Below are 27,574 nucleotides of genomic sequence, written 5' to 3'. Positions count from 1 at the left end.
CCCCCTGAATAGTTTTTTATATTTACCCATAATCAGAAAGAAATGCCTTGCATGTTAATGTATCTTTGGCAGTTGAACTGTACTGTGCAAGCCTTACCATACCACGTGACTTACTCATGACAGCTTCACCTGCCTGCCTGAACCCACTTGAGCCTATGGCTCTTCAATGGGTTGAGAGACAATACCCATTAGTCCTGCAGCACTCTAAACAAACCACGCAATCTGGCATTTGGGAATACACTGGCAATACCCATGCACTGAGAATTCTAGGCTGCTGGCTCACAATGGGCAAGAGATAAATGTGTATCCATATGCCACTGGTGAATACACTGCTGCTTTGTTTACCTTTTAAGCCACCTTATAAACAGAATGATATCATGTGATACCATACTATGAAAGATTACAAACCAATTTTTGGACTGAAAAACCAGGGTGTGACAATTATGTGGTGGAATACAGTACTTCAGTGTCCTGATCAAATGTAGTCAACACACTCTGACTAGCCTTTCTGGGGAATGCTTCCAGACTCTTCTGTGGATTTTCACAGATCTTAATCAGCACCTTAACCTAAGGCTGGGAACACTCTTCCTTTCCCTTCTACTTCTGTGACAGTGAGAAGGTTACCATTTTGTCTATACTCTGATTTACATAAATAACACTCTTAGGTAGTTCTGGCTCAGGGTAATTACAAAAGTACCCTAAATAAAGAACTTGAATCAGAGGCTTCATATTTCTACACAGAGTCAGGAGTTCATTTATATCTGCAAAGAATTTGTCTGATATTAAAAAGTTTACTGACCCAGTTAAGAGCAGAAATCAGGATGTTCTGGTTTAAAAGAAGAAAAGAGAGACTCCTTTTTAAGAGTCAGGTGTAGAAAACTAGTCTCTAATAATTGTCAACTGTAACAATATCTTAAACTGGTCAATGTCTTATAATTAAAGAAGCATTTAAAATAATTAAAATTGCAATGATGTAAACATACTGATAAGACAGAAAAAAAGAAAGTTCAAATTATCAATTACCAAGAATCAACTTATTGGGGCAGCAAGGTAGCACAGCAAGTAAGAGCACCGGCCCCAGTGTCGGGATGACCTGGGGATCGAATCCGGGCTCAGACACTTAGCACACACCCAGAAACACCTGGCCGTGTAACCTTAAGCAAGTTTAGCAAGTTACTTAACCCCAATTGCTTTAAAAAAAAAAACCATCTAATGAGTGTCCTACCTTTGTTAAAGGCCAACAGATCTTGTCTTTTATTTTTATCCACAGAATTTAGCATTATTTAGTATATTTAGCACAGCATATAGTTAAGTGCTTTAAAAATGCTTCATCTAAGGGATAAGATAAAGGATGGACTCTTAGAAAGCTGTGCAGACCAAGAAATAGGAGGGTAAGGGCAGAGGATAAGGGAGGGATTTTTAGAAGGAGTGCACATAAGGCAGGCAGTGTTGAGAAGCAAATTAGACATCTGAGGAGTAATTGGGTAAAAAGAGGAGAGAAGGATCAACAGTGAAGGAAAAAAAAGGAGAGAAATATACAACTAGTAATTATAACTTTGCATATGAATGGAATGAACTCACCCATAAAATGGAAATGGATAGCAAAAAGGATTAAAACCCAAAATGTAACAATATGTTGTTTACATGAAATACATTTTAAAATGAGAAATACATATATAGTAAAAATAAAGGGCTGGAGTAGAATTTATTATGCTTCAGCTGCTGGGGAAAAAAAGCAGGAGTAATAAATCATGATCTCAGACAAAGATAAAGCTAAAATAGATTTTTAAAAAGAGACAAACAGGGAGTAATATTATAAGATGTGCTATAGATAATGAAGTAATAGCAACACTAATCCTATATGTACCAAATGCCTGAACATCCAAATTTTTAAAGGAAAAGCTAAATGAATTACAGGTGGAAACAGACAGCAAAACTTCACCTCTCAGAACTAGATAAATCTAACAAAAAATAAGAAAAAGTCAGGAAGATAAACAGAATCTTGGATAAGATTGCTATGACAGCTATCTAAGAAAACTGAATGGGAATAGAAAGGAATATACCTTTTCTCAGTGGTACATGGTACAAAAATTGACCATATAATTAGGGCATAAAAACCTTATAATTAAATGCAGAAAAGCAGAATATTAAATGAAAAGGATGAGTGTATAATCAACAAGGATGAACTTAAAGCAATTATTAAATTATTTTGCCCAACTAAAACTGTCTAAATTAAATATTTATAAAAATTAAAATTGCCCAGAATAACAGGAAAGAAAATTGAGTCTTTAAATAAACATATTAGAAAATGAAATTGAAAAACCATAACTGTACTTCCTAAGGGAAAAAAACCCAGGATCAGGTGAATTTACACGGAAATTCTACCGAACGTTGAAAGAATAACTAATTCCCAATACAATGTCAACTGTTTGGAAAAATATATAAGAAAGGAATCCTACCAAATTCCTTCAATGACAAAAATCTAGTTCTGATATGTAAAATATGATGAACAAAACCAGTAAGTAAACTACAGGCCAATTTCTCTAATGAATCCTAATGCAAAAATTTTAAATAAAATACTAGCAAGGAGACTACAAGCAGTATAGCTCAAAGATCATACACTATGACCTGGTAGGATTTATACTAGGTTTCAGGTTAGCTTAATTAGAAAAAACTATGAGTATAATTGACTGTTTCAATAATGAAAACAACAAAATATATCAATAGATGCAGAAAAAGCTTCCGACAAGTTACAACACTCATTCCTATTAAAACCACTAGAGAACATAAGAATAAATGAAGCTTTTTTTGAAATGATCAGTATTTAAAACCAAGAGCAAGAATCATCTGTAAAAGGTATAAATTAGAAGCCTTCTCAATATAATCTGGAGTGAAGCAAGGATCTCCATTATCATTCAATGTCATACTGGAAATGCTGACTACAGCAACAATACAAGAAAAAGAGACTGAAGGAATATGCAACAAAGAAACATAACTATCACTCTTTGTAGATGAGACGAAGGTATACTTAGAGAACCCAAGAGAATAAGCTAAAAATACAGATGAAACAATGAACAACTTTAGCAAATTTGCAGGTTATAAAATAAACACCCATAATAAATCATCAGCATTTCTATACATTACCAACAAAACCTAGCAGGTAGAGATAGAAACATAAATTCCATTTAAAATAACTGCAGACAATATAAAATCATTATTAGGAGTCTACCTGCCAAGACACAAACAGGAACTAAATTAACACAATTATAAAACACTACACATAAATAAAGACAGATCTAAACATTTGGAGAACTATTAACTGCGTGTGGGCAGGCCGAGACAATACAGTAAAAATGACAATGCCACCTAAATTAATTTACTTATTTAGTTGCTATACTAAACTACCAAAAAAACCACTATTTTTAAAAAACTAGGAAGAAAATAACAAAATTCATCTGTAGTAACAAAAAGTCAAGAATATGGGGGGAGGGGGGAGTGAAGGAAAGCAGCCAAGCGGTACCAGATCTCAAACTATTACAAAGTGGTGTTCATCAAAACAATCTGGTCCTGGTTAAGAAATAGACTGGCTGATCAATAGAAGAGATTATGTATACAATATATAGAAGTAAATAACCACATTAAACCATTATTTGATAAACACAAAGATGCCAACTACTGGGGAAGGAATTATTTCACAATAATTGCAAGAAAAACTGGAAAGCAGTGTGGCAGAAAGTCACAGACCATTATCTCACATCATATACCAAGATAAGGTGAAAATGGGTACATAATTTTGACATAATGACATAATAAGTAAATTAGGGAAACATGGAAAAAAATATCTATCAGATCTATATAGATGAGAGAAGTGTGCATGACCAAACAAGAAATGGAGAAGATCAACATTGAAGGTAAAATGGACAATTTTGACTATATGATATCAAAGAGGGTTTTGCAGAAACAAAACCAATGCAGCCAAAATCAGAAGGAAAGCAGAAAATGGGTGGATTTTTTTCTTATGAATTTTTCTGACAAAGGTCTCATTTCTCAAATATATGGGAAACTAAACCAAATTTTTTTTTAAAGGCCATTCCCCAATTGATAATTGGTCAAAAGATATGAACAGAAAGTTTTCAGAAGAATCAAGGCTATTAATATTAATAGCCATATGAAAAAGATGCTCTAAATCACTAATAATTATAGAACCTGGTGGTACAGGAGTCCTTTAAAACACGAAAAACCTTTTTTTAAAAATTCATTTCATCTGCCTTTTGTAAAATTATCAGACAGATGCATTAACAAATTAACATCAGCTTCACCCTTACCACTATCTTATACAATTCTTGTGCTAAAATCCAAAATCCATACCTCTGATCTTATTCCCAAACATGCTCAAATCATGAATTCACATAATAGGAAATTTTTAAAGCCAATTTTACACATCTGTGTTTAATTCTGGGTGTCATCTAGTCTGATCCTGTTGCTCTCCTCAAACTTCACTATGCTGGCCAATTGGGCTTCTATTTCATTACTTCTCCAGTTCAGATCTAGAGATGACCAGATAATTTTGACTTAATATAAACTGGAGAAGCAAAACTCCTTTTTAGATTCTGTAACTACATGAGGCATCTGGGATTTAAAAGTGTTGCTTAAATGAAATAGGTCACTGGGATACAAGGAACTGTATGTTAGCTATGATTCCTGTATAGCTTATATGTAAGTTTTCTTGGTTATCTTGGTGACATGTACCTGACTTAATGTAATTATGTCATTTTATAAAATTGTGAAAATTACTCTTTGCCTTACTACTAATCATCTCCTTCTTTGAAGGATGTTATCTCTATATTTATTCATTTATTTGGCCCTGAATATTACTTCTCAGTGAATTTGCTATAGAATAAAAAGAGGGACAATGTCATAAACCTTGCCAGAAGGAAAACTTCCTTAGCCTTGTTTGATTTCAGACATGAGTCATCTCCGCTAGTCATGCAGGTAGTCACCAGACACAAGGCTTAGGCATAAATAGGTGGGAGGTTTCCTTTTCAGAAAGAAAAGGCACAACTGGGAAATAAAGTCAGAGACATCCCACCTGGGCAGTGTCCAAAGTTGTCCCCAAACTTTTCCAAGCACAGACATCCACCTTGAACAGTTCAAAGCCTGCAGCCTCTGCCATCCCATTATCAGCTTTTATGACGACTCCTGTAATCAAGGCTTAGAAAAATAGTAAAATTTACAGTCCCTCAAATTATTAAATAGCAAATAAATATGGTCTAGTGTCCTTAAGATAGGGCCATCTAAAATTTGATTGAGCTATTAATTATAAACTCAAGTTACAAATCTTTCTCCCTTCCCAAAACTTCCTTATGCTCTCTCAACATACTTCTAAAACTGATAACAACTATCTGGAAACAGGAGGGGCTGGATGAACCCCATTTGTCCCCTAACCCTCTCATCTGCTTTGTTCAGTTTTTCATAAATAGACTTTAAAGAGTTTGAATTAACCTGGTGTTAAAAATGGCATCTTTCTTTTCTCTCAAGTAAAATATCTCTGATTAAACTAAATATCAGGTAGCCAAGTACCCCATCATTCCAAGCACCCAATCATCCCCCCCCTTAAACAGCTGGGACCCAAAATCATCTGGGTAGATCTGTCTCTGTTTCATATGGGGCTAGGTCTGTAGCCAGTGGCTAAAACATAGCTGAAACCAGGTCCAGGGACAAGCCCTAAGCCCCCTCTCCCCCTCTTTTTTTTTGGGGGGGGGGAGAGTTTAGGACCTTGCCAAAATTGTTTCCAGGGACACTGTAATGGGAATGTAAATTTTAAACATCTTCCCTGCCCCTAGGCTAAAGTGCACCTGGAGCCTGGGGTGGGAGGCTTGTTTTTCAGTAGATACTTTTTGATTGGCCAGTGGGTCCAAAAGGTTGTTACATTCTCTGAGCCAGAAGCTATATAAGCCCTGATGTGAGGCTTTGTTTTGGGGCTCACTTTGAGAAGTGTTTTGTGATTTGATTTGATGAAACTCTGGGCTAGCCGTTGTCCAGAGCCCCCTGGCTTTGAAACCCAGATGTTGTTTGGTATGGATGTAATGTTTGGACAGTTTGGAAATCTGTCTACTTGATCTGTTTCTGTCTTGATAATTCTGTCTGTATACTTTGAAGTTCGGGGCGCTGACCTTTTTCCCCTGAACTAGGTAAACAATACATATGTTTGACTGATTAAAGTAAGCTTGTTTAACCCATTTTGAGTTGCTTTCCTTTATCAAAGCAGATCCAAGAACCTGTGGGGGCAGCAAACCCTGAGGACGCTTGGGGTGCTTGCTGCTACAGACACCTAAGCCCTCATTTCCATATTCTAGGTTTTACAAAACTTAGAAGAGAATTCACAGTGTCTTTTCTTCACATAATTACCAATAAGTAGTTTTTCCAAGCATGCTATTGTTAATTCTTGATTTATGAATTGAAACTTCCTATAAAACAAAGAAAAACTTAAACCCAATACACATGCAATATGAAATTCAGATTTTTTTTGAAAGCTGTAATACTATTCCTACTTCAAAAATGTTTCTTAAGTTCACTTAGCTAAATAGACCTTTAGAAACACAATACAGTCTCAGAAAGATGGCAACAAAATAACAATGAATATCAAATAACTTATACAATAATTGACCTTATCAATTCTGGCATGGATTCAAAGTTAGAGAGATACCAACATAAGCCAGTAATTATATTTCACAATCACTATACAATTCTGATCACAAGTGTTTCACAAATGCTATTAATTTTCCTTTTACATATTCAAGGAACAAGTCAAGCTGAGATAGCAAAAAACTTCTTTCTTTTTAAGCAATCCCAATATCCTATTTAATGATTCGCAGAATTCGTGCAGATATTTTATAAAGAAATTGTAAATTTCCCAAATTAAAAATTTCAAATTATTACAAAAACAGGGAGAATTTTGGTGGACATTTTGAAAGTGAGCTTTGAATCTTCCAATCTCAAAGGTCCACACTTAATTGGCTTTAATTGGTCAGGCAGGAGATCTAGCCTGCCTGCTTCTTTGATCGGAGGGGAGGGATTGCCAAAGAGGGGCCCACCTCCCCACCTTCCCCAATGCCAACAAGGAGGGCTCTGAAGTCTCAGTCCTGGGGAGGACCCCACCTCTCCCTACCTTGAAGTCTCCCAGAGAAATTTTCCAACTGCCCAATTTCCTCCAGAGGGAGGGGCTGTGCAGGTCCCAACCCCACCCCCCCTTTCCACTTCAGTGGGTGGAGAACTCCTTCCAGACAGCTCCTTCCTCCTTCCCACTCCACCCCCCACAAGAAGTGGCTGAGGGCTAGGGGAGGGGGACTTCACCTTCTCTTGCCTGAGCCAGAGGTAGCTCACAGTGGGAGTCGGTCAGTCCCACCCTCCTCCTGACCTGGGAGCCAGGCTGGCCAGGCCCTCCCCCCAGCCTCGGCCATATGGATGAGAGGAGCCATGTGGACACCTCAGTCAGGCTCAATTAGGAATAGATGGGATACATAGAAAGACAAACAAACTTTAACAGTACCAGAATAGATAGGACAAAACTTTAGCAACACAGAATGGATTGGACACATAAAAAGACAGACAAATAATAGTCCCTACCTGCTTATTTACCTCCCACAGATTCTGAACAGGAAGCAAATGAGCTCAAGTGAACACAGGACACATAATAAGACAAACGACAGACCCTACCACTTGTTTTCCTCCTGAAGTTTCTGAACAGGAAGCAAATGAGCTCAAGCGGACATAGGACACAGGACATAGGACACAAAAAGACAGACAGACAATAACCAGACCACTTACGGGCAAGAGGCCGGATGTCTCAAGCTTTGCCCAGGGAGGAGATGCCCCCTGCACAAATGGCTATGTCTAGCCCTTCCCCCTCCAGGAAATAGGACAGAATTTTAATACACCCTTAAGACCTGGGGCCCTGGAACTTCATCAGGGGCTAGCCCCCCTAGGAATCTGGGTGAGCAGAAAAGGTCAAATGAGGAGCTGGTTGAAGTTGGGAGGCAGGTGCAATCTTTCCCTCCTCCAGACCTAGGGCCTTCATCAGGAAGGGGCCTTCATCTGGAACTTAATCAGGGGCTAGCCCCCCTAGGAATCTGGGTGAGCAGATGCCAACCCCCAAGGCCAAGAGCTCTTCCTATTTGGCAAAATCTCTCTGGCTCCCCACGATGTTAGTTACAGACAGATAACAGAAAGGCAAGCACACAAACACAACAGACAGATAACCACTCACCTCTGGAGGCTGACACAGAGATCTGGGTCCAAAGAGCCGAAATGTGATCTGATCAATGTCAGGGGATGGTCTGGACTTTCTCAGCCTTGAGTTCTGAGCTCTGAGAAAATTTCAGATGCTGGGTGCTCAAGGAAGTCAAAGCTGAGAGGCCTCCATCCCCTGAGGACAGGCTAGGATCTTGGGCCTTGGACAACAACACAGAGTGCTGTCAAATCTCGCTGGGGCCTCCAAATGTAGTACTGTATCTTGATTAATGCGAGCAAGACCCAATTAATAATTTTAGAATGGACCCTTTATTAAAATGCCATGTTGGCTGATCAGGCCACATGGTGGGCTGGGCCGGCACCACCCCATGTCTCAGGTTCAGCAATAGCAGTAGCAGCCAGCAACAGCTCCAATCTGGGGCAGAACCTCAGCTTATAAAAAGGGCCTTACGTAAGCAGTGACTGGTCAGTACACACCTTGAAACTCCCTCACCTGACCCAGAAACCTGCCCACTTCTATGAAGGTGAGCTGACTTGGGGAAAGGGCAGAGACCCAGCGCGGAAGGGTGGAACTGACCTGGCAGTCTGCTCACTTTCTTGGGGGAGGGGAGGTTGTGGGGAAAACCAGGCACAACTATATATATACATATACACACACACACACACACACACACACACATATATATATATACACACACACACATACATACATACTAGAGAGACTGTTTGAGTTCCTTAAGGTACAAACTAGCAGTGGAATTAGTGGATCAAATTGTTAAGTTCCTAATTCATAAAAGTATTGGTCTTATTCCAACATGAGAGCCAACAAAAGATCCAAATTCTTTATTAACCAAGAGAAATAATGGTTTATGTCCATAGTCACAAAGATGGATTGTTTTAGATACAGGTCATATTCATAAGAGGTAATATCTTTCAAGAAAAAAATTTATATTTCTATGCAGGTATACCATAAAAATTATCATAATAATTATAATCAATATTAAGCATAGTAGTTTAACATTAAGACCATTTTTCTTAAGTTTAAATAAGGATATTTTATTTAAGTCCAAGTACTGAGCATGACAACCAAAAAAAAAAAGCACCAAAAAATGAAAGTAACTATATCTTTAAAAGTAGGAAAAAATAAATCAACATTGAGTCATTTCCAAATCTTCCCCCATCCTTAAAATCCTTCACCAGATCCTAATATCCCTGCTGGCTTCTGTCTTCTACTCTTGAAAGAAATGATTATTAAGCAATGATTTGGGGAGATCTAGGTTTCCCCTTTTTCTATATTCCTCATTTCAAAGTTCAGTGTCTGGACAGGCATTACTAATAATGAGATTGAATTAACTCTCCTCAATCTTAGACCCCACCCAAATTTACAATGAATTTAATCCCATAGGTTTCCACTCTGGTTATCTTATCCAAGATAAATTCTTGGATTAGACTGCCCAAGGCTGAAGGTAAATCAGAAGTAAATCACAAAATCAAAATTCAATAGAATAGGCCCAGCCCCTCACTGCAATATTCATTCTCTCTCATTACTTGATAACCAAACAAATCTGACTGCCACCCTCTGGAATACCCACTTGGACATCACTCAACTATTTGTTCTCTCTAAAGTTAACAATCATTTCTTCTTTGACAAATTTGAAGGCTTTTTCCTCAGTCCTCTCTCAAACATCTGATACTGCTAACCAATCCTCTTCCTGGATATTCTCTCCTCCCTGAGTTTTTATGTCATAGTTCTATCTTTTGGTTCTCTTCCTGTCTTCACCCATGTCATACCCTTTAATTATGATATCCCAAGGCTCTGTTTTAGGTTCTCTTCTTTCTCTATATACCCTCTTAGAAACTTCTTAGACTCCCAGGAAACTATTAGCTTAGTGCAGATAACTGCCAGATCTACATAAACAGCCTAAAGTCTCTCTTTTTAAAGGGTGTCCCACAGGAATTTCAAACTAAACATAGCCAAAAGAATTTAACTAACTTTCCCAAAAAATCCACCTCAGGGTGGCGCATCGAATAAAGCACTGACCCTGGAGTCAAGAGGACCAGAGTTCAGATTAGGCCTCAGACACTTAATACTTGCTAGCCATGTGACCTTAGGCAATTCACTTTACCCCAACTGCCCTGCCTTACCCCCTCCAAAAACAAAAACAAAGAAAAAAAACTAAAAACAAAAAAAATCCACCTCTATCCCAAATTTCCCTATTGTCAATTTCCAGGAGTCTTTATACCTGTATATCAAGAATACAGTCTTCAAAATGAAAACAGGAAAGCACTGAATGAGGAACTCGGAAAAAAATTAAGCTATATTTAACCAATTACATACAAGAGAACACAATGAAGACAATTTTAAAGGAACTCAGGGACCAATTTGCAATATCTTAAAAAGGGAAAGATGCCACAAAAAAAGAAATGATTATAGATGGTATTATTACTCAAAAAACATCTCAAACATTACACACACAAAACGAAATTGACAGGGTCTTTAACAGCTAGTAAACAACTCATTACAAGAATGCAAAACATTTCACAATTAACTGCCTACTTACAGTAGTATAATCTACTCATTAGAGTAAAGGTAAAAAAAAAAAATCAAAGCCCCATTAGAAGAGGATAAAGATTAGAAGATTCAATCAGATGTGACTGCCATAACTAAGAGAAATGAGGAGATAAAAGTCAAGATGCTGGTTGGTAAAATTTCTCTAGAAAGTAATCCAGAAACTGACTCAGCCGACAAACACTTGAACTTACAAAGCAGAAAGACGTGGAAGCATAAGGAAAATAATAGTCTGGAATACAAATTCATTTGTAAAACACTGAGGAGGCAAATAGAATATTATAGCAGTACTGTCTAAACAAAGAGAGAGAAATCCAGGGGGTGAAATAATACTACAGAAAGCTAAATTGAGAAATAATCAACCCAGATTATGCCAAAAGCATTTACAAGAAAATAATACAACAAAGAGATGACTGATTTATTTATTTATTACTGATCAGTCAGTAATTTCTCAACTGTCATATCTGGAAGTCCTACACTTGGAACATCTAACATCTTAGATGGGAGGCTCTAACATTTTAGAACCCTCAAGTGCTATGTGTGGAAATAGAAATAGCATTCAAAAATAAAGTGAGAGGTGACCAGGTACATACAGGGAAAATCTATACTGAAAGTAGACAATTTTCAAGGTACTCTGGGATCAATTCTTGGGTATCTCAAAGAGGGGAAGAATTCACAAAAACATCAATGATCATAAACAGTATTTTTTTAAAATAAAGGGCAACTTTAAGATATCAGGAAATAACGGCAGCTAGGTGGCACAGTGAAGAGAGCACCGGCCCTGGAATCAGGAGGACCTGAGTTCAAATCTGACCTCAGTCAGACATTTGGCTTACTTAGTAGCCGTGTGACTTTGGGCAAGTCACTTAACCCCAACTGCCCTCCAAAAAAAAAAAAGATATCAGGAAATAACTAATCAATATTATCTACTTTCTCATCCATTAAAAAAACCTTGTTACTCCTAGGGTTATATCCCAAAGAGATCATAGAAATGGGAGAAAGACCCATATGTACAAAAATGTTTATAGCAGCTCTTTTTGTTGTGGCAAAGAATTGGAAATTAAGGGGGTGTCCATCAATTGGGGAATGGCTGAACAAGTTGTGGTATATGCATGTTATGGAATATTATTGCGCTATAAGAAACGGGGAGCAGGTGGTCTTCATATTTACCTGGAGAGGCTTAAAAGAACTGATGCTGAGTGAGAAGAGTAGAACCAGGAGGAATTCGTACACAATTACAGACACAACGTATGTGTGATGACCAACTTTGATAGACTGGACTCTTCTCAACAATGCAGGGATATAAGTCAATCCCAAAAGACGCATGATGGAGAGAAAAACGTGCATCCAGAGAAAGAACTAGAAAGAACTAAATTTATATCCAGGTGGAAGCAAAATACCTAATCTTTTTTATTCTCTTATTTGATTTTATGTCCTCTTTACCATTTTTCATTCCAGCTGGTATAATCCATCCTTATAACCTGACCATTGTGTAATGTGAAAGTATTTACAGATCCTATACTTGATTATAAGACGCCATGGGGGGGGGGGAGAAGGAGGGGGACAAAATGTGAAATTCAAGGAATTGTGGAATTGAATCCTGTAAACTAAAAGGAAACAAACAAATTAATAAATTAAAAATTGAATTAAAAAAAATAAAGTTTAATCAGTTGGTCCTAAAATCCTAGTCAGTTGGGATTGGGATTATGTCTGTGAATGCTGTTGTATTTCTAGTATAGGTGAGATAGGGAGACCAAGTCTCAGGAAAAAAAAAAAGAATATGACTGGGGAGTAGTGAATTTTAAAAATATTCAAAGAATTATCCACTATTACCCAGTTGGAACAATACAGGATGCATGACTAAGGAAAATTGTAAACATAATAGACTATTTTAAGAACAAAACAAATAAGATTGCATAATTAAATCAGTAGATGCAGAAAAAGTCTTTGGGAAGAATATAACACTAATTTATGATGAAAACATCCACTATATTAGGATAAATATGTTTTTCCTTAGGGATTATCTATATAAAACTGAGAGCTAGCATTATTTGTAATGATATGGCAACAGAAACCTTTCTAATAAAATAACGGTAAAGAAAGAATGTTTTTTGTCATTGTCATAGTTCTAGAAATGCTAGATACAACAACAAGGCAATAAAAATTAAAGAAGTAAGCACTGGCAAAGTGGAAGCAAAATTATCTTTATTTGCAGATGATATGATGATTTACTTAGAGAATCTCAAAGGATCATTTAAAAATTGAATGAAACAAAAGTAACAAGTTATAGAAAATATCTACTTTATTACTAATTAAAAATGAGGATAAAATATAAAAAGAAATTTAATTCAAAATAACTACAAAAAGAATAAAGTATTTGGGAGTTTAAAAAAAAAAAAACCTTGTTAAAATGGTATATATATGTACGGTAGGTATCTGATGATACCTCAGTAATAGGCTACATCTTTGCATTCACACAATTGACCTAAATAGTGAGCTGAAAACAAGATGCCATTTTAAAAAATATTCATGTCATTTAATCAATGAAATAATAACCATTTATTAAACACCTACTATATGCCAGCACTATAAGTGCTAGGAATACAAAAAAAGGCAAATCAATGTCATTATTATTTTAAGAAAAATTTGTATTGAGTGAATAAGTCATTTTGACTATTATAAATTTCCAAATTAACTATAGGATATATAAAGGAAAATACTACCTGCATCCAGAAAAAGAACTAATAAATAGATGTATAGAATGACTATTGACATATACATACTAGTGTCTAATAGTAGCAATCTCTAGTGTGGGGAGAGGGAAAAGAGGGAAAAATGATACATTTATTATATATTTAAAAGGAATGAGAAATTGTGCATAATCAATTTGCTGTCTCATATTAAATCATCTCTTTTTTGTTATATTATGTTAGGGAAATGCTTGTTTTATTCCATAAATTAAAATAAAATAATTGTCAATTTTTTTTCTTTTTTAAAAAATTAATTTATTTATTTTTAGTTTTCAACATCCATTTCTATAAGACTCCATTTTTTAACTGGAAAGCACATGACTCAGGAGAACAGAATCTAGAGACTTAAAGGCTCCCTAGCAGGACTACATCAAGACCAGCTCATGACAAATAAAACTATATGTACCTTTCTGACAAGGTACACTAGGCTTGCTGATCAGAAAGAATGGATGCTATATACATAAAATCACAATTTTAGAAAACTATTGATAAAGGGTTCTGTGTTATTTTTGTGGAGAAGATGAAGAAACATGGGATAAATAATAGTAAAGATAGGGAGAACTAGAACCCATCAAATGGCTGTAATAAAAGAAGAACTGATAGTGATAGAGATCTTATAACAGAAGGCTCCAAGGGAACTTTGCTTAGCCCTGGTGCTGCTTAAGGTACGTATCAAGGACTTTGTTAAAAGGTAAAAATGACATGCTTATCAAATTTGTATATGACAAAGATCTGGGAAGGATAGTTCACTCAGTAGATGGCAGTCAAGATCAAAAAATACCTTGACAGGCTATTTGGTGGAATTTAATAATGTGAAACTTAATAAAAATAACGTAAAGCTTTATAGCTGGGATCAAGAAATCAACCTCCCAAGCAAAAGATGCAAGTGGGGTGGTTAGAACAATTCATCTGAAAAGGTCCTGGTGGGTTTAATAGATCAGAAATACAAAATCAGTCAATAAAGTCAGTTATCAATAATTTTTTAATGACCTTTTCCTCAATCCTCATCCATCTTGACTTCTCTTCAGCATCTGACTCTCTGGGTTTGTCTGACATTGTTCTATATCCCTCCATATTTGACCACTCCTCAAACTCCACTGCTAGATATGTCCCCTACCTGGATCCTTGTCCTTTCTCTACACCATTTTTTTTTGGTCATCTCTATAGATGATTCTCAGATCTGAAATTACCTTATCCAGTATTGATATCTCTCTTGGGATTGAGTCTTGCAACACCAACTTCCTGCTGGAAATGTCCAATAAGATGTCCTTCTGTAGGTACTTCAAACTAAATATGCCTGAAACAGAACTTAGAATCTTTCTTCAAAAATTCACTTCTCTTTTTAATTTCCTTGTTTCTATCCAGGGTACTACCATCCTTCAGGTCTTCCAGGTTCATACCTTTAGAGTGACCCTCTACTACTCACTAACTACAGAAGTCCAATCATTTGCATAATCTTGTCAATTCTACCTCCACAGCATTTCTCTTATCCCCTCCACTTCCTGCCCTTTATACAGCGTTAGTTCATGTCTTCATCATCTTCCACCTGGACCACTTACAATAGCCCCCCAAAGATCTTCCTTGCCTCAAGTCTCTCCCCACTTCAACCTATCACCCACATGGCTGCCAAAGTGATTCTTGGAGCACAGGTTTGATGAAGTCACTTCTCTGTTCAATAAAGTCCAATGGTTACCTATCACTTTTCAGATCAAATACAAACTTCCTATTTGTTAGCCCTTCACAACCTGACCCCAAACTCCTTCCAGCCTCATTGATCAGTTGAGACCAGTAGGCCTGCCTACTTGTGGTTCTCCTCATGTACCGTGTTTCCCCGATAATAAGACCTATCCCGAAAATAAGCCCTCCCCTTAATGTGTAAGATTCCTCTAAAATAAGCCCTCCCCCGAAAATAAGCCCTATTGAGATTGCTACTGTAGTGAAGGTGATCCCCTGCGCTACACACTACATTACAGTACCCTCTGTATGCACCGTCTCCCCCCCCCCCCCGGTGAAATGCATGCCACACTCCGAGCTGTATCCAATCAGAGCTGCAGCAGTGAGCGCGTCATCCTGTTCTTCCCCAGTGATTTGCTTGCTGGCGCCATTGAGAGCAGTGCTGCGGAGGAGAGCTGAGGCAGGACAACATAAACCCTTCCCTGAAAATAAGCCCTCTGGTGTTTTTCTTTCCAAAAAATTAATAAGACAGTGTCTTATTATCGGGGAAACACGGTATAGCACTCCATCTCCCTTATTAATATCTTCACATAGGCTGTACTATATGCAATATACCCTCCCCTCTTCTCTTACTTCCTAAAATCCCTACTTTCCTTCCTAAGAGGGGGAAGACATGATAATGATCTACATTATAGCCTAGTATATGAAAAAAGGAATAATCTGTTCTACTTGGCTCCAAAGAACCCAATTAATAACAATGAGCGGAAGCTATAAAAAGTAAATTTTAGATTTGCTGTAAATAAAAACTTCCTTTTAAGTTAGTTAAGAGATATCTGGTAATGAGTCTTCTCTTCACAAGTTATCTCCAAGTAAAGGCTATGTGATTACTTGAAGGTCTATGCTGTAGAAAGGATTCTTGTTCCAGTACAGGTTCAGAATGCCTCAAAGGTCTCTTCTGGATTGCTCAAACTCCTCACCTCTGACTCTTTGGAACCCTTGGCCCCTTTCAAGGATCAGCTCAAGTGTAGTTGCCTACACACATGGCCCTTCTGATCCCCTCAGTTGTTATGAAAATAAAAGGGAAGTGAAGAAGCTTTGATTAAGTTTCTACCATGTGTTGGGCACCATGGTAAGAGTTTTATGAATATCTCATTTGATCCTCATGACAACCTTGGGAAGTAGGTGCTATTACTACCCTCATTTTACAAATAAAGAAACTGAGGCAGACAGAGGTTAAGTGACTTGCCCAGGGTCACACAGCTTATAAGTGTCTGAGGCCATATTTAAACTCTGGTCTTCCTGACTCCAGTCCCAGGACTCTATCCACTGTGCCACCCAGCTGCTTAGTACTCTCTCCCATCTCTGAAATTACTTTGAATTTATTTTGAATTTATCTATCCTGTATATGTTGTTCCCTCCTCCCCCAGGAAGCTCCTCAACTGCAGAGACTGTTTCATTTTGTAGAGCATGAAAGAAGCGAGACAGAAGATCCCGGAGAGTAAATCTGGAAGTGGATGTTATTACTGCAGGACTGCCGGGGTCACATACCCAGATCAGACAGTGAGTTGGCATGGACAATGTGCCGGTTTTTAAAGAGATTACAATAGTCAGGTTACGTAAGCTGAAACTACAATCAATGATTGGTCAGTGTATATTTGAATTTTCCCTTGCCCGCAAAGTTTTTCCCTAGGCTGAGGGACAGGGAACCTAGAATGGGCGAAGATGGGGAATATCTGGTGAGGGGGGTGGCAGGGGATGGGGAAGAGTGTAGCAGGGATTTTATCCTAGGCTGAAATTCCTGCTCACGGATCAATTAGGGGAGGGAAGGGTGGAGTTGTGCTCAACAATTTCTATCTCTATATGCCCAGTACCTGGCATGCAGAAGGTACTTAAATGCTTGCTGAAATGCAACTTAGCATCTGTGATTTTCTCATTTCCTTACTCCAAATATTTTCTCAAGCAATGTCAAATGCTGGAAAACTTTCCTTCCTCTGCCTTCAATAACTCAAGGATTTGTGATTTCACCAATGTGAGTAGTACTTCCCCCACTGACACAATAATAACCACTCTTAATCTCGTGGACTGTCTTTTTGAGTAGCTATAGCTTTAAAAAAAAAAACACTCATTATCATGTGACCAACTTTCTGGTGATAAGTCTCTCCAAACTGAGATCTGATATAGGTTGATCCTTAGCTGTCAGCCACATACTGAAAGCCATTCTTATTTGGTAGGAGGTGGCTTAGACTGAAGGCTATACCAGCAGATGCAACAAAGCAGGCATTCAATGGGACTTCAATCAAGTTCCTAAAATCTGTTCTGTTTCGTGTTGAAGTTCACTGATTGTTTTGGGTCTGACCTCTCCATGTACTTCCCCACTCCACAGCTCCATTCAAACTGTCTGCTCTCCAAGTCTGGAATATTTTGCAGAGTCCTACCTCTGCAGCTTTCATGGAGTTCTCTTCATCCAGAATGCCTTCCTAAGCTTCCTTTAATCCCCAAATTCTTACTCCTTCCTTCCCTATCTATTCAAATAATACTCAGCTTTAATGACTCCGCTAAAATCCCTCCTCCTCAGTACATCCAACTTAGACAATTTCGTTACCATGTCCCCCTCCCTTCTCTGAACCTACTGCACTATACCCTCCACCTAGCAATTAATAATGTACCACTCTGTGCTATTTCTATCTTTTTTTTCATTTAACTTCTCACATATTTAGCTTCCCAGTTACATTTTAACATATCAACCTTGTCCTTAGAGCTTACCCTTTTTTGTATCCCATAAAGAGCCTTGACATTCAATACACACTAATCAATTAGTATTGACAAACTGATCAATTAAATCTTCCACAATTAATTCCCTCCTCTTCCTATACACTTATCCTTGCCTTCCACTCTAAAATGCAATTATCTGTATGCATATCATATAAATAGTCCTTTGTCAGTTCACTGATTTTATTTTTATTTACTACAGCCTTTCCATCTTGTGTGTATAAAACATAATTTACATTGTTCTATAATCTACCGAAGGACAAAGACAATATGTATAATTTTCTTTATATACTTTCACATAAAATTATAAACTCAGTACACACATGCTTTTTGAAGGATAGTAATCTAATAATATGAGAAACTTGGGAGTAGAACTGACCATCAAATACTGGAAACTGTAATTTGCCTGAGCCAAGTTCCAAACAAAAGCTGCATAGATAATACAATAATAAAAACATTCAGTATCTTTATTAATCCTTAGGCTCAAATTTTAAATTACCAATGAGTGACACTCATATTTATCTTTGTGCTTTGAAAGATGGAAGGCAATGTGGTATAACAGAGTCAGAGTACCTGGGTTCAAATTCCAGCCATGCTCTCTGGTCTCTGTGTGACTCTGGACATGTGACTTAAGCTCTCAGAGCCTCAATTTCTTCATCTACAAAATGAGAGGAATGGACTAAATGACCTCTAATATCTGTCCTTTCCAGCTTTTTATCTATGATTATGATTAGGTGAAGAAATCAAAGAAACATCATTCTAAGCACTGACTGTGTGTCAAGCCCTAGGCTTGATAATACAAAAAGAGCAAAAGAGAAAGTCTCCACCCTCACAAAGCTTCATGCTGACAGAAGGAGGCTATATATCTCTATAGATATATCTATATCTACAGCAATATATAAGGGTGTGTGTGTGGTGGCCAAAAAAGGGTCACAGAATGAAGAGCTAGTCCGAAGAGCAGTCACCTCGCTTCCGTTCCAAAGAACATTGGTAGTATGATAGTACTGATTTCATTCCAGAGCTCTTGGGGAGTGGGGGAGTAGGCCACATAGCAAGGTAGCTAGGAGTGGACAGATAAACACCATATGAAGGATCTGGTCTGGTACTCTGCTCTAGTGAGAGCTACAGAGAGCGGAATGAAACCCAATTAGCTTACAGATAACCTACAAGGCTCTGTCCAGCTTTTTAAATCGATGATCCTATGATTCTGATTTTATTTAATTATAAGTGGAAGGTTAAACAGAAGAAAATTTTAAGTGCCAATTCATTGATCAGGCAAACTAAAGTGAAAGTGCACCTTTTTTAACCATTATTATTTAATTAGAACACCAATGCTTACTTAAAAAAAAAAAAAATAGGATCATAGACTTAGAACTAAAAAGACATAAAATTCTAGGCCAAGCTCTTCATTTTGCAGATGAGGAAACTGAGAGCCCAAGTAGTTAAAAGACATGCTCAGGATCACAATGCTAACAAGTTACTGAGGAAGGATTTGAACCCAGGTTTTCCTGACTCCTAGTCTAGCACTCACTCTACTATACCTCACTGCCTCTCTAATGACTAAATTGAAAAAAAAAGGAATGAAAATAATTTTACCCAGCCACCTAATAAATATTAAATTCTAGCCTAATATACCTCCAAAATGATCTCCTGTCATTACTGCACATATGCTCATTTTACAAAGATTCAATGTGTATATAATATTTTGTTATGCTTTTTTCATGTAACATTTTAAGTAAACATTTCCATGAAATCAGCATAGTATATGTAATGATCATTTTAAATGAATGTTTAGATATAGTTAAAATTTTACTTATATCCCCAGAGATTATTTAAAAATAAGCACTTAATTGTAACTTTACTGGAAACAAATTTGACTGAATAGATTAATGAAGTAAATTACATATATCCTTTTATTAAATATGCAACTCTGATCATATGCACGATATGTAAAAAGGTGTCAACTAGTGTCAACTAGAACTGGAAATGTTTGCTCAGAAACATTTCTTTTAAGTCTTAAAGATTATCTTTTCAAAATGTAAATTGTTTCAACAACAATTTCTGACAAGTAACTGAAGAAAATTACTGAATATGGTTTTTTAATCACTCTATCCTTGTGTTTCTTATTAGAGAAAGACAAAGTAGACACTATGACAAGTCAAAAACCAGACACAATTCAAGTTAGCTTATCTGTCCTATTACCACATAGTTAAGGGAAGAAAATCTTTCCTCATTCCTACAAATCCCAGCACAGATTTTCTGTTATACAAATTTTTTGCTAAAATTGCATTAGGGCAAAGTTAATAAAAATAACATTCTTTGGGGGAAATTAACTTCATACATCATTTTAGAGACAATTCAAATATATTTGAATGTTTTTTTGTTTCTTTTTTTCTCATGATAAAATAACTTGCCTCAGCTAACCACCTAGTACAGAACAAATGGGCTACTCTAAACTGCAGTACAGTGTCCTTTTACCAACAGGTCATTTAAAATGCAGATTTGGCAGGAATCAACAAATCAGGTTTTACCACATTAGTCCAACTGGATACTACCTACACTTTACAAGAAATAAGAGTATCAGGAGCTCCACTGACCAAATTTTTTTACCTAAAGATAAAAATAAAACCTCATTATATAATTTCTTGTAAAGCAATCACAGAGACCCAGACACCAAAATATCAACTTGGTCAAGTCCTAACTGAGACAAGCAAGCACACCTGATAGAAAGGGCAAGATTAGGAAGTCAGGAAACTGAATGAAATTCCAACTCTATCACCAACTTCATGACAGGGACAGAACAGAATCACTATAGCTGTTTTCTCATGTGCAACATTAAGGTGATGGACCATATAATCTTTAAGATCCCATGCGGTCATAAAATCCTACACCATTCTTATGGTAATCCTATAAAAACACACACAAAATAAGGTAAAAACAAATGTTTTATGAAGACTATACTAACTCTTAGAGACAAAATCTAGTAAGAAATAAAATTAAAGATTCATATTTTCCTTCAAGATGAAGGTGCTGAGTAGAACAGAGGGTATAAAAGTACATATTAAACACAGGATTTTGAAATAAGATCAACTGATTTATGTTCATTTATATCACAATTGATAACAATCATTATAATATCATTTTATATAGCACCTACTATGTTCCAGGTACTGTGCTAAATGCTTTTTACCTTTTTTTGTCTCATTTGACCCTCACAAAAACCCTATGAGGTAGATGCTATTATTATCTACATTTTATAGCTAAGGAAATAAACAAAGATCAAGTGATCTGCCCAGGGTCACACAGCCAATAAATGTCTCAGGACAAATTTAAACTCGGGTCTTTCTGATTCCAGGTCTAACACTATCCACTGTGTCACCTAGCTGCCTCTAAAACGGAACCTTGATTTAACACATTTCCCTAAAAATTTCATCCAAGGGGCTTTGTTTATTAAACAACCTATTCAAGCAGTTGAGGGGCTCTAAAGACAAAATTATTGTGGTTAACTACTAAAACAAAGAGAAATAGACAAATTTCTCAATAAAAGCAAACATAGTAAAGAGAATCCTAGAAAAGAAAGCAGCAAAACCATTCTGCTCTTAATCTCAGTTCCCCTTCTGTAAAAAGTGAGAGATTTGGATTAAATGAACCCTTAAGTTTCCTTCTATGAGGTAGCACAGTAACAGGTGCTCATAATCTGGTTCTAACCCTTCTTTCCAGACTTAGCACATCCTATTTCTCCTAAACTAGACTATTTACCTCTCCCACCTCTGTGCCTTTGTATATGCCAAACTCCCAGGCAAATAATCTTCCACCTCTATGGTGGTCTTCACATACAGGAAGGAACCAGAGGTAGAGTTGCAAGGAACCTCACAGGTCATCTCATCCAAACTTCTCATTTTACCAATAAGAAAACTGAGGTTCAGGGAAGCTAAGTTGCCAGCCCAAAGTCACTCTGGTAAATAAGCATCAGAGATGGCATTTGACTGCTGATCCTTAGTATGCCCTCCACTGTACCTCCCTCTGTCTTTCTCTAATTTAAATCTTTCCTTTCTTTCAAATCCCAGCTCTGATGTCACTTCTATATGAAGCTGTATGAATACAAATTCCAGGTCCTGACTCTGGGAGTTTGTACTGGTAGTTCCCCATGTCTGGAAAACAGGGATTAGTTTCCTCCAAAGCACATCTTGGGCACCACTTCCAATACAAGGCCTTTTCTGATCTCCCCAGTTGTTACTGCTCTCTCTCAAAATTATTTTGTATTAATTACCTTCTAGATAATGACATTTACATAATTTTTTAAAGTTTGCAAAAAGTCTTGTTCGCTCATGTGAGCCTCAAAGCAAAATACTTTGTATTTACTTAGCAGTGTACACTCTGTATCCCTTTCCCCATCCCAATAAATCCTTCCTTGAAGGAAAGGACAGTTCATTTTTGTCCCATTATCTGACACATAATAGGTGCCTGATGTTCATTAAATTGGAGCCTTCTCAGGAGCCAGGAGGACCCGAGTTCAAATATGACCTCAGACACAACACTTACTAGCTGTGTGACCTTGGGCAAGTCACAACCCCAACTGCCCCCTGCCTTCCCAATCCAAAAAGCAAAAAAAAAAAAAATTAGAGCCTTCTCAGATTCCTGTTCTGCTTGTGCTTCTGTTATATATGTTTCAGTTTGTGAGAGTTAGCTGTGTGCTTATTCTATCGTGGATAAAAATGTTGGCTCCTTGAAGACAAGGAATAGGTCCTGTTTCATCTTTGTATTCCTACTCTGCAAGTGTGCTGTATATAGTAGGCACTTTGTTGGAAATGAAATTTTTAAAAGTCCGTGACCATTTTAATCCTAGTATTGCACTACTTTGCCCTTTGTACTTCTTTGGGACTTGACCAAGAAGCTTCCCTAACCCTGCCCTCCCTAGCCCCCACCCTTTTCAGCTTTTCCACCTCATCTTCTCCCCATTGTAAACTCCTGGAGGGCAGGTGTTGCCTTTTTTTTTTTTAACTAAAGTTCTTTTTTAATCTATTTGTACCTCTAGCAATTAGCACAGTGCCTGCCACATAAAAGGTGCTTAATAAATGTTTGCTATTGTCTAAATCCCCAAGGACTTCTTCCTATTACAGTGTGCCCTCAATAAGCACAAAATCACCTACTTCCTTGTGATGTTTCATAATGTCATCTTATAGTATTATTTACTTAGCTTTTCACATGTATGGTTACAAAAAAAAAAAAATAAGGACAGAGAGAAGACACTAGACCTGTGACCTCACTGGTTTAGACAACTCTCAGGCAAGGAAACTTTCCCTACCAATGCAGGCCCACACTTTCCTTGCAACTTACAGTAACAGTTCTGTGGACTATTGACTTGCTCAAAGTGATAGTCAATTGATGTGAGAATCTGGACTTGAACTTAGATCATCCTGGCTCTGAGTCCAGCTCTCTATCCATTACTAGATGCTGTTTCTTGACAGTTTTTTTTAATTGTATGCAAAAGAAAAGAGTTTTTTTTTATTGACTGTATTTAGCTTTTTGGAGGGCAATTGGGGTAAAGTAACTTGCCCGGGGGGGGGGGGGTTGTGTGTGTGTGTGTGTGTGTGTGTTAAGCGTCTGAGGCCAGATCTGAATTCAGGTCCTCCTGACTTCAGGGCCGGCACTCTACTCACTGCACCACCTAGCCGCCCTATTTTTACTGACTTTGTAAAATTCAAAAATAGTCAAAAAGTTCATTTTAGCAACTATTTATTGTCTATGGAAATACATTTTCCCCCTTCTGCTTTAAACCAGGTGATATCAACTCAAGATGGCATAATGAGAAGTTTCCAAACCTCACTTTAGTTCTTGCCATTTTTTAAATGAAAGAAAAAGAATTTAGTAAACACTGGGGCAGCTAGGTGACTCAGTGGATAGTATACTGGGCCTAGATCAGGAGAAACTGATCTTCCTTAGTTCAAATCTAGCCTCAGACACCCTGTGACCCTAGATAAGTCACTTAACCCTGTTTGCCTCAGTTCCTCTTCTGTAAAGTGAGCTGGAGAAGAAATGCAAACCACTTCAGTATCTCTGCCAAGAAAACCCCAAATGGGGTCATGAAGAGGCAGACACTGCTATTCAGTCAAACAGCAACAACAAACATTTATCATATGCCAAGCACAATGCTGACCATTTAGGAACTTACCTTCTAAGAGGAGAAAACATGGTCGAACGGTGACCAAGAAGAGATATTTTAGTTCAAAAAGTTAGAATTTATAGAGCCATGAAGGAGAAGCTTGATACACCCTTGCCAAGAGCAAAGGGCATTATTTATCTAATTAGCCTCACTATGTCAGCAAGTTAAGGAACTGGTTGGGGAAAGACAGCAGCACTGGGGCAAGGCTTCTAGTCTATGTAGGGGGCAACTGAGGTTGGCAACAATCTTAAGCATCCGGTATTTCTAAAGTTACAAAAACTTCATTTGTGATAAGCATGTCTAACTAAAACAATTTATAACTGTATGTACATACATAAAGGGTGTTGGAGAATTCACTTTGTAAATCTGAACCATATAAACATGAACTGAATAAAGTAATGAATAATTTTACAATAGCCTGAAAACTTTAATGTCATAATGTGACTGCCACATTCTCTAAGCAAAAACTCAGCCAAATCAGAAATTGTCATTGATTGCCAAGGTTCAAACAAGGTGCTTGTCATGACCTTCTAAACATAAAAGAAAAGCAGTTAAAGAAATACTCATTTTTTTGGTGGCTAGGATATGTCGATTCTTATAAAGTACCTAAGTTTTGGGGGTAGTGAGGTATCTAATGGATAAAGCACAGGCCCTGAAATAAGGAGGATCTGAGTTCAAATTCATTCTCTAACACTTGACACTTAACCCTAGGCAAGTCAGTTATCCCCAATAGCCTTGCAAAATAATAATAAAGATAACAATAATAATAATGTATCTAAGTTTTAAAATGCCTGAACTATGCCACATACAATGGTATTATTTAAAACTACTTTGTTTGGGGGTTTGGTTTTTTTTTTCTTTTTGGAGAGGGGAGGGCAGGGCAATTTGGGGTTAAGTGACTTGCCCAAGGTCACAGGGCTACTAAGTGTTAAGTGTCTGAGGTCAAATTTGAACTCCAATCCTCCAGACTCCAGGGCCAGTGCTCTACTCACTGTGCCACCTAGCCCCTCCTTTAAAACTACTTTGGTCTGGAATTATTACAAAGTTTGAATGTCAGAAGGAGGAAGAGTCAGAGCAAAACATAATGACAAAGCAGTAGGCTATGCAACAAAAATGTACTGCATTAACTAAAGGATAAACCATGTGAAAAGATGCATTAGATGAAATGAACCTATGAGAAAAGGCAGAAAAACCCTGAAATAAAATTGTCAGAGGAAATCCGTGTATTCAATTTTCTGAATCAGCAAAAGTCACAAAACTAAGGTTCATATTTTCATACTTTCTGAAGGATTTGAAATAACTTCATGTGGCTAAGAAAAAAAATATTTTTTTAAATCATGAATTTTATTACATTATCTGTGGACATATACCAAACAGGAAGAAGCTAGCAAATTATAAGCAAGAGCTAGAAACTCAACTAATAGTGCTGTATTTAAAGATAATATAAACATGATTCATTCTTTAGCTAAAATATGAAGTGATTTTTTTCCTTCGGAAATGCCTAATTAAAGATAAAATCAGCATAAATGTAAATAGAAGCTCAGGAGAAACTTGCAAAATCACATTCCGTTATTGCAAATGCATACTAATTCCTGCTACCAACCAAATTACCCATGAGAAATCAAGAGACAACTAAGTTAAACGGATTAGGGGAAAGAAAGGCTGGGATTTACATACACTAAATAACAGCACTCCTTTATGAAATGGAACCACGAGACATTAAATAAAACCGGGTTCCAGAGGCAGTCAAAACGCTATCAGCTCACTGAAAAAAAACTGAGGACTTCCTTTGACTGTTCCACAACCAAAAATTGCAGAAGCTGTAGTCAAGTGAAAGGAAAGAAGGTGAACTGGGAAATGCAACCACGAGCTTGTGGTGACGCACAAAAAGAAGAGTTCGGAAAGTATGCTCGCTGTTTTACCTTGCACCGGGCAGCTGAGGTGCCTTGAAGACATTACTCACCTGTGGTTGGGAGTGGGTAGTTGGGGTTTTTAAAAAAAAAAATACTTATTTCGTCAACTTTTGCTTTAAAATCAATTTTTAGGAAAACCCCACCTACCCACCCCCTAAACTGGCAGGAGGTTGGCAGAGTCGGTGCCAGGCAGTAGCAAATACAAAAGCCCCTTTTCTCTGTGCAACGCAGTACCTGTCATCACCTCCTCCTCCGACATCACCTCCTCCTCCTCCACACTTTTCCATCACTCCCACGCAGCAGCTCGCAGCCTCCTCCAAGAGGCACCCCACCCTCCCCCGCTGACACCCGCCAGGGTCCCCATGACAACCCAGCCCCTCTCCTCCTCACCTCTAGCACCCCCCCCCACTGCCCCTCCCCCTGGGCCATTTTCTTCTCCTCCACACACCCCCTTCGGCGCCTCAGGGGAGGGGGGGGGTCACGAGCGGTCTCCCCTAAATGAAAACAAGCCCCCAGGGCTACAAGGAGGCGGAGCCCCCCGTGGGCCTGCCCCCCAGCCCTGGAGGATGAGGGACTCCCGGGGCAGGGGATCGGGGACCGAAACTTGTACCGGTGTCCCCGCGGAGCCGCGTCCGCCGGGGCCGGGGGGTGGGGAGCGGGGGAGAGAAAGCCGGCGAGGCCGCTCACCTTGAAAGGGTTGTTGAGATCCGGGTCCGCGAACGGGTTACTGTCAAAATCCGACATCTCGCTCGCGGCGTCTGCCAGCGGAGGGCCCAGGGGCTGAGAGAGGGAGATGCCACCGCCGATGCCGCCGCCGATGCCGCCGCCGCCGCCGCCCCCCTTGCGCGCTCACGTCGCCACCGCCGCGGAGCCGATCTCAGGCCAGCGCGACGGGCTCCTATTGGCGACCCGATGGGCCCCGGCTACTGAGCATGCTCGGTGCGGCCGGGAGCGGCTGCCCCTCCCGGGCACAATTCCACCGCTCCGGGTTTTTCGGGAAGCTCAGTCGGGAATAGCAAAGGGAGAGCATAGGGAGGGCGCAGGGAAGGAGCTTAGGTTGGATCCACCATTTCAGCCCCGGAAGGGACGGGACTGGTGATTGGTTCGTGTGGTCTTATTCGTAGCCCGGTTGAGCGGATGCCAGCGACAGGAAGCAGGCATGTGGCACTGAGGGCTCACCTATAGGCCAGGTGAAGGGAGAGGCTTTTTTTTTTTTTTTTGCTGGGAAGGAGACACCCACCATAACTCCTCCCTTCCCTCTTCCTCCTTCCCTATCCCTCCCCCTCCCACCATCTGCCTCCCTTGGGAAAATCCCCCCTCCCCAACCCTTCAGGTAGGTGGAGAGTTTTGTGGTTAAAACCCACTGTGGGGCCCTGGGGTTGTCTGTAGAGGTAAACGATGATGTAGTGTCATGACATGGCAAGTAATATTTGCAATTCTCCAAAAGGAGAAGGGTAGATGTCCCCCCTCCCCCGGCTCCCTCTTG

General features: G+C 38.5%; 1 protein-coding gene across 3 annotated transcripts in view; it reads right to left on the bottom strand.

Annotated features, from left to right (window-relative positions):
• Positions 1-26,979, bottom strand: part of SCAMP1 (secretory carrier membrane protein 1) — a 110,355-nt gene extending 83,376 nt beyond the window's left edge. Inside the window, exon 1 of one of the 3 annotated variants that reach the window (XM_069096284.1) lies at positions 26,776-26,979. In XM_069096284.1, coding sequence (XP_068952385.1) covers positions 26,776-26,832 — 57 coding nt within the window. In that variant the 5' untranslated portion in view covers positions 26,833-26,979. Of the gene's footprint in view, positions 1-8,266; positions 8,652-26,775 lie in introns of those variants that run through there. The other 2 variants (XM_069096286.1, XM_069096285.1) reach the window with 2 other exon arrangements.
• Between the last annotated feature and the right edge of the window lie 595 nt (positions 26,980-27,574).

Source organism: Petaurus breviceps, unplaced genomic scaffold (assembly GCF_028583685.1).
Source record: "Petaurus breviceps papuanus isolate PSGF00001 unplaced genomic scaffold, PetGlider_PUasm1.0 229, whole genome shotgun sequence".
Classification (NCBI taxonomy): domain Eukaryota; kingdom Metazoa; phylum Chordata; class Mammalia; order Diprotodontia; family Petauridae; genus Petaurus; species Petaurus breviceps.
Note: the sequence above shows the minus strand (reverse complement) of the source record. Positions and strands in the feature narration are given on the sequence as shown.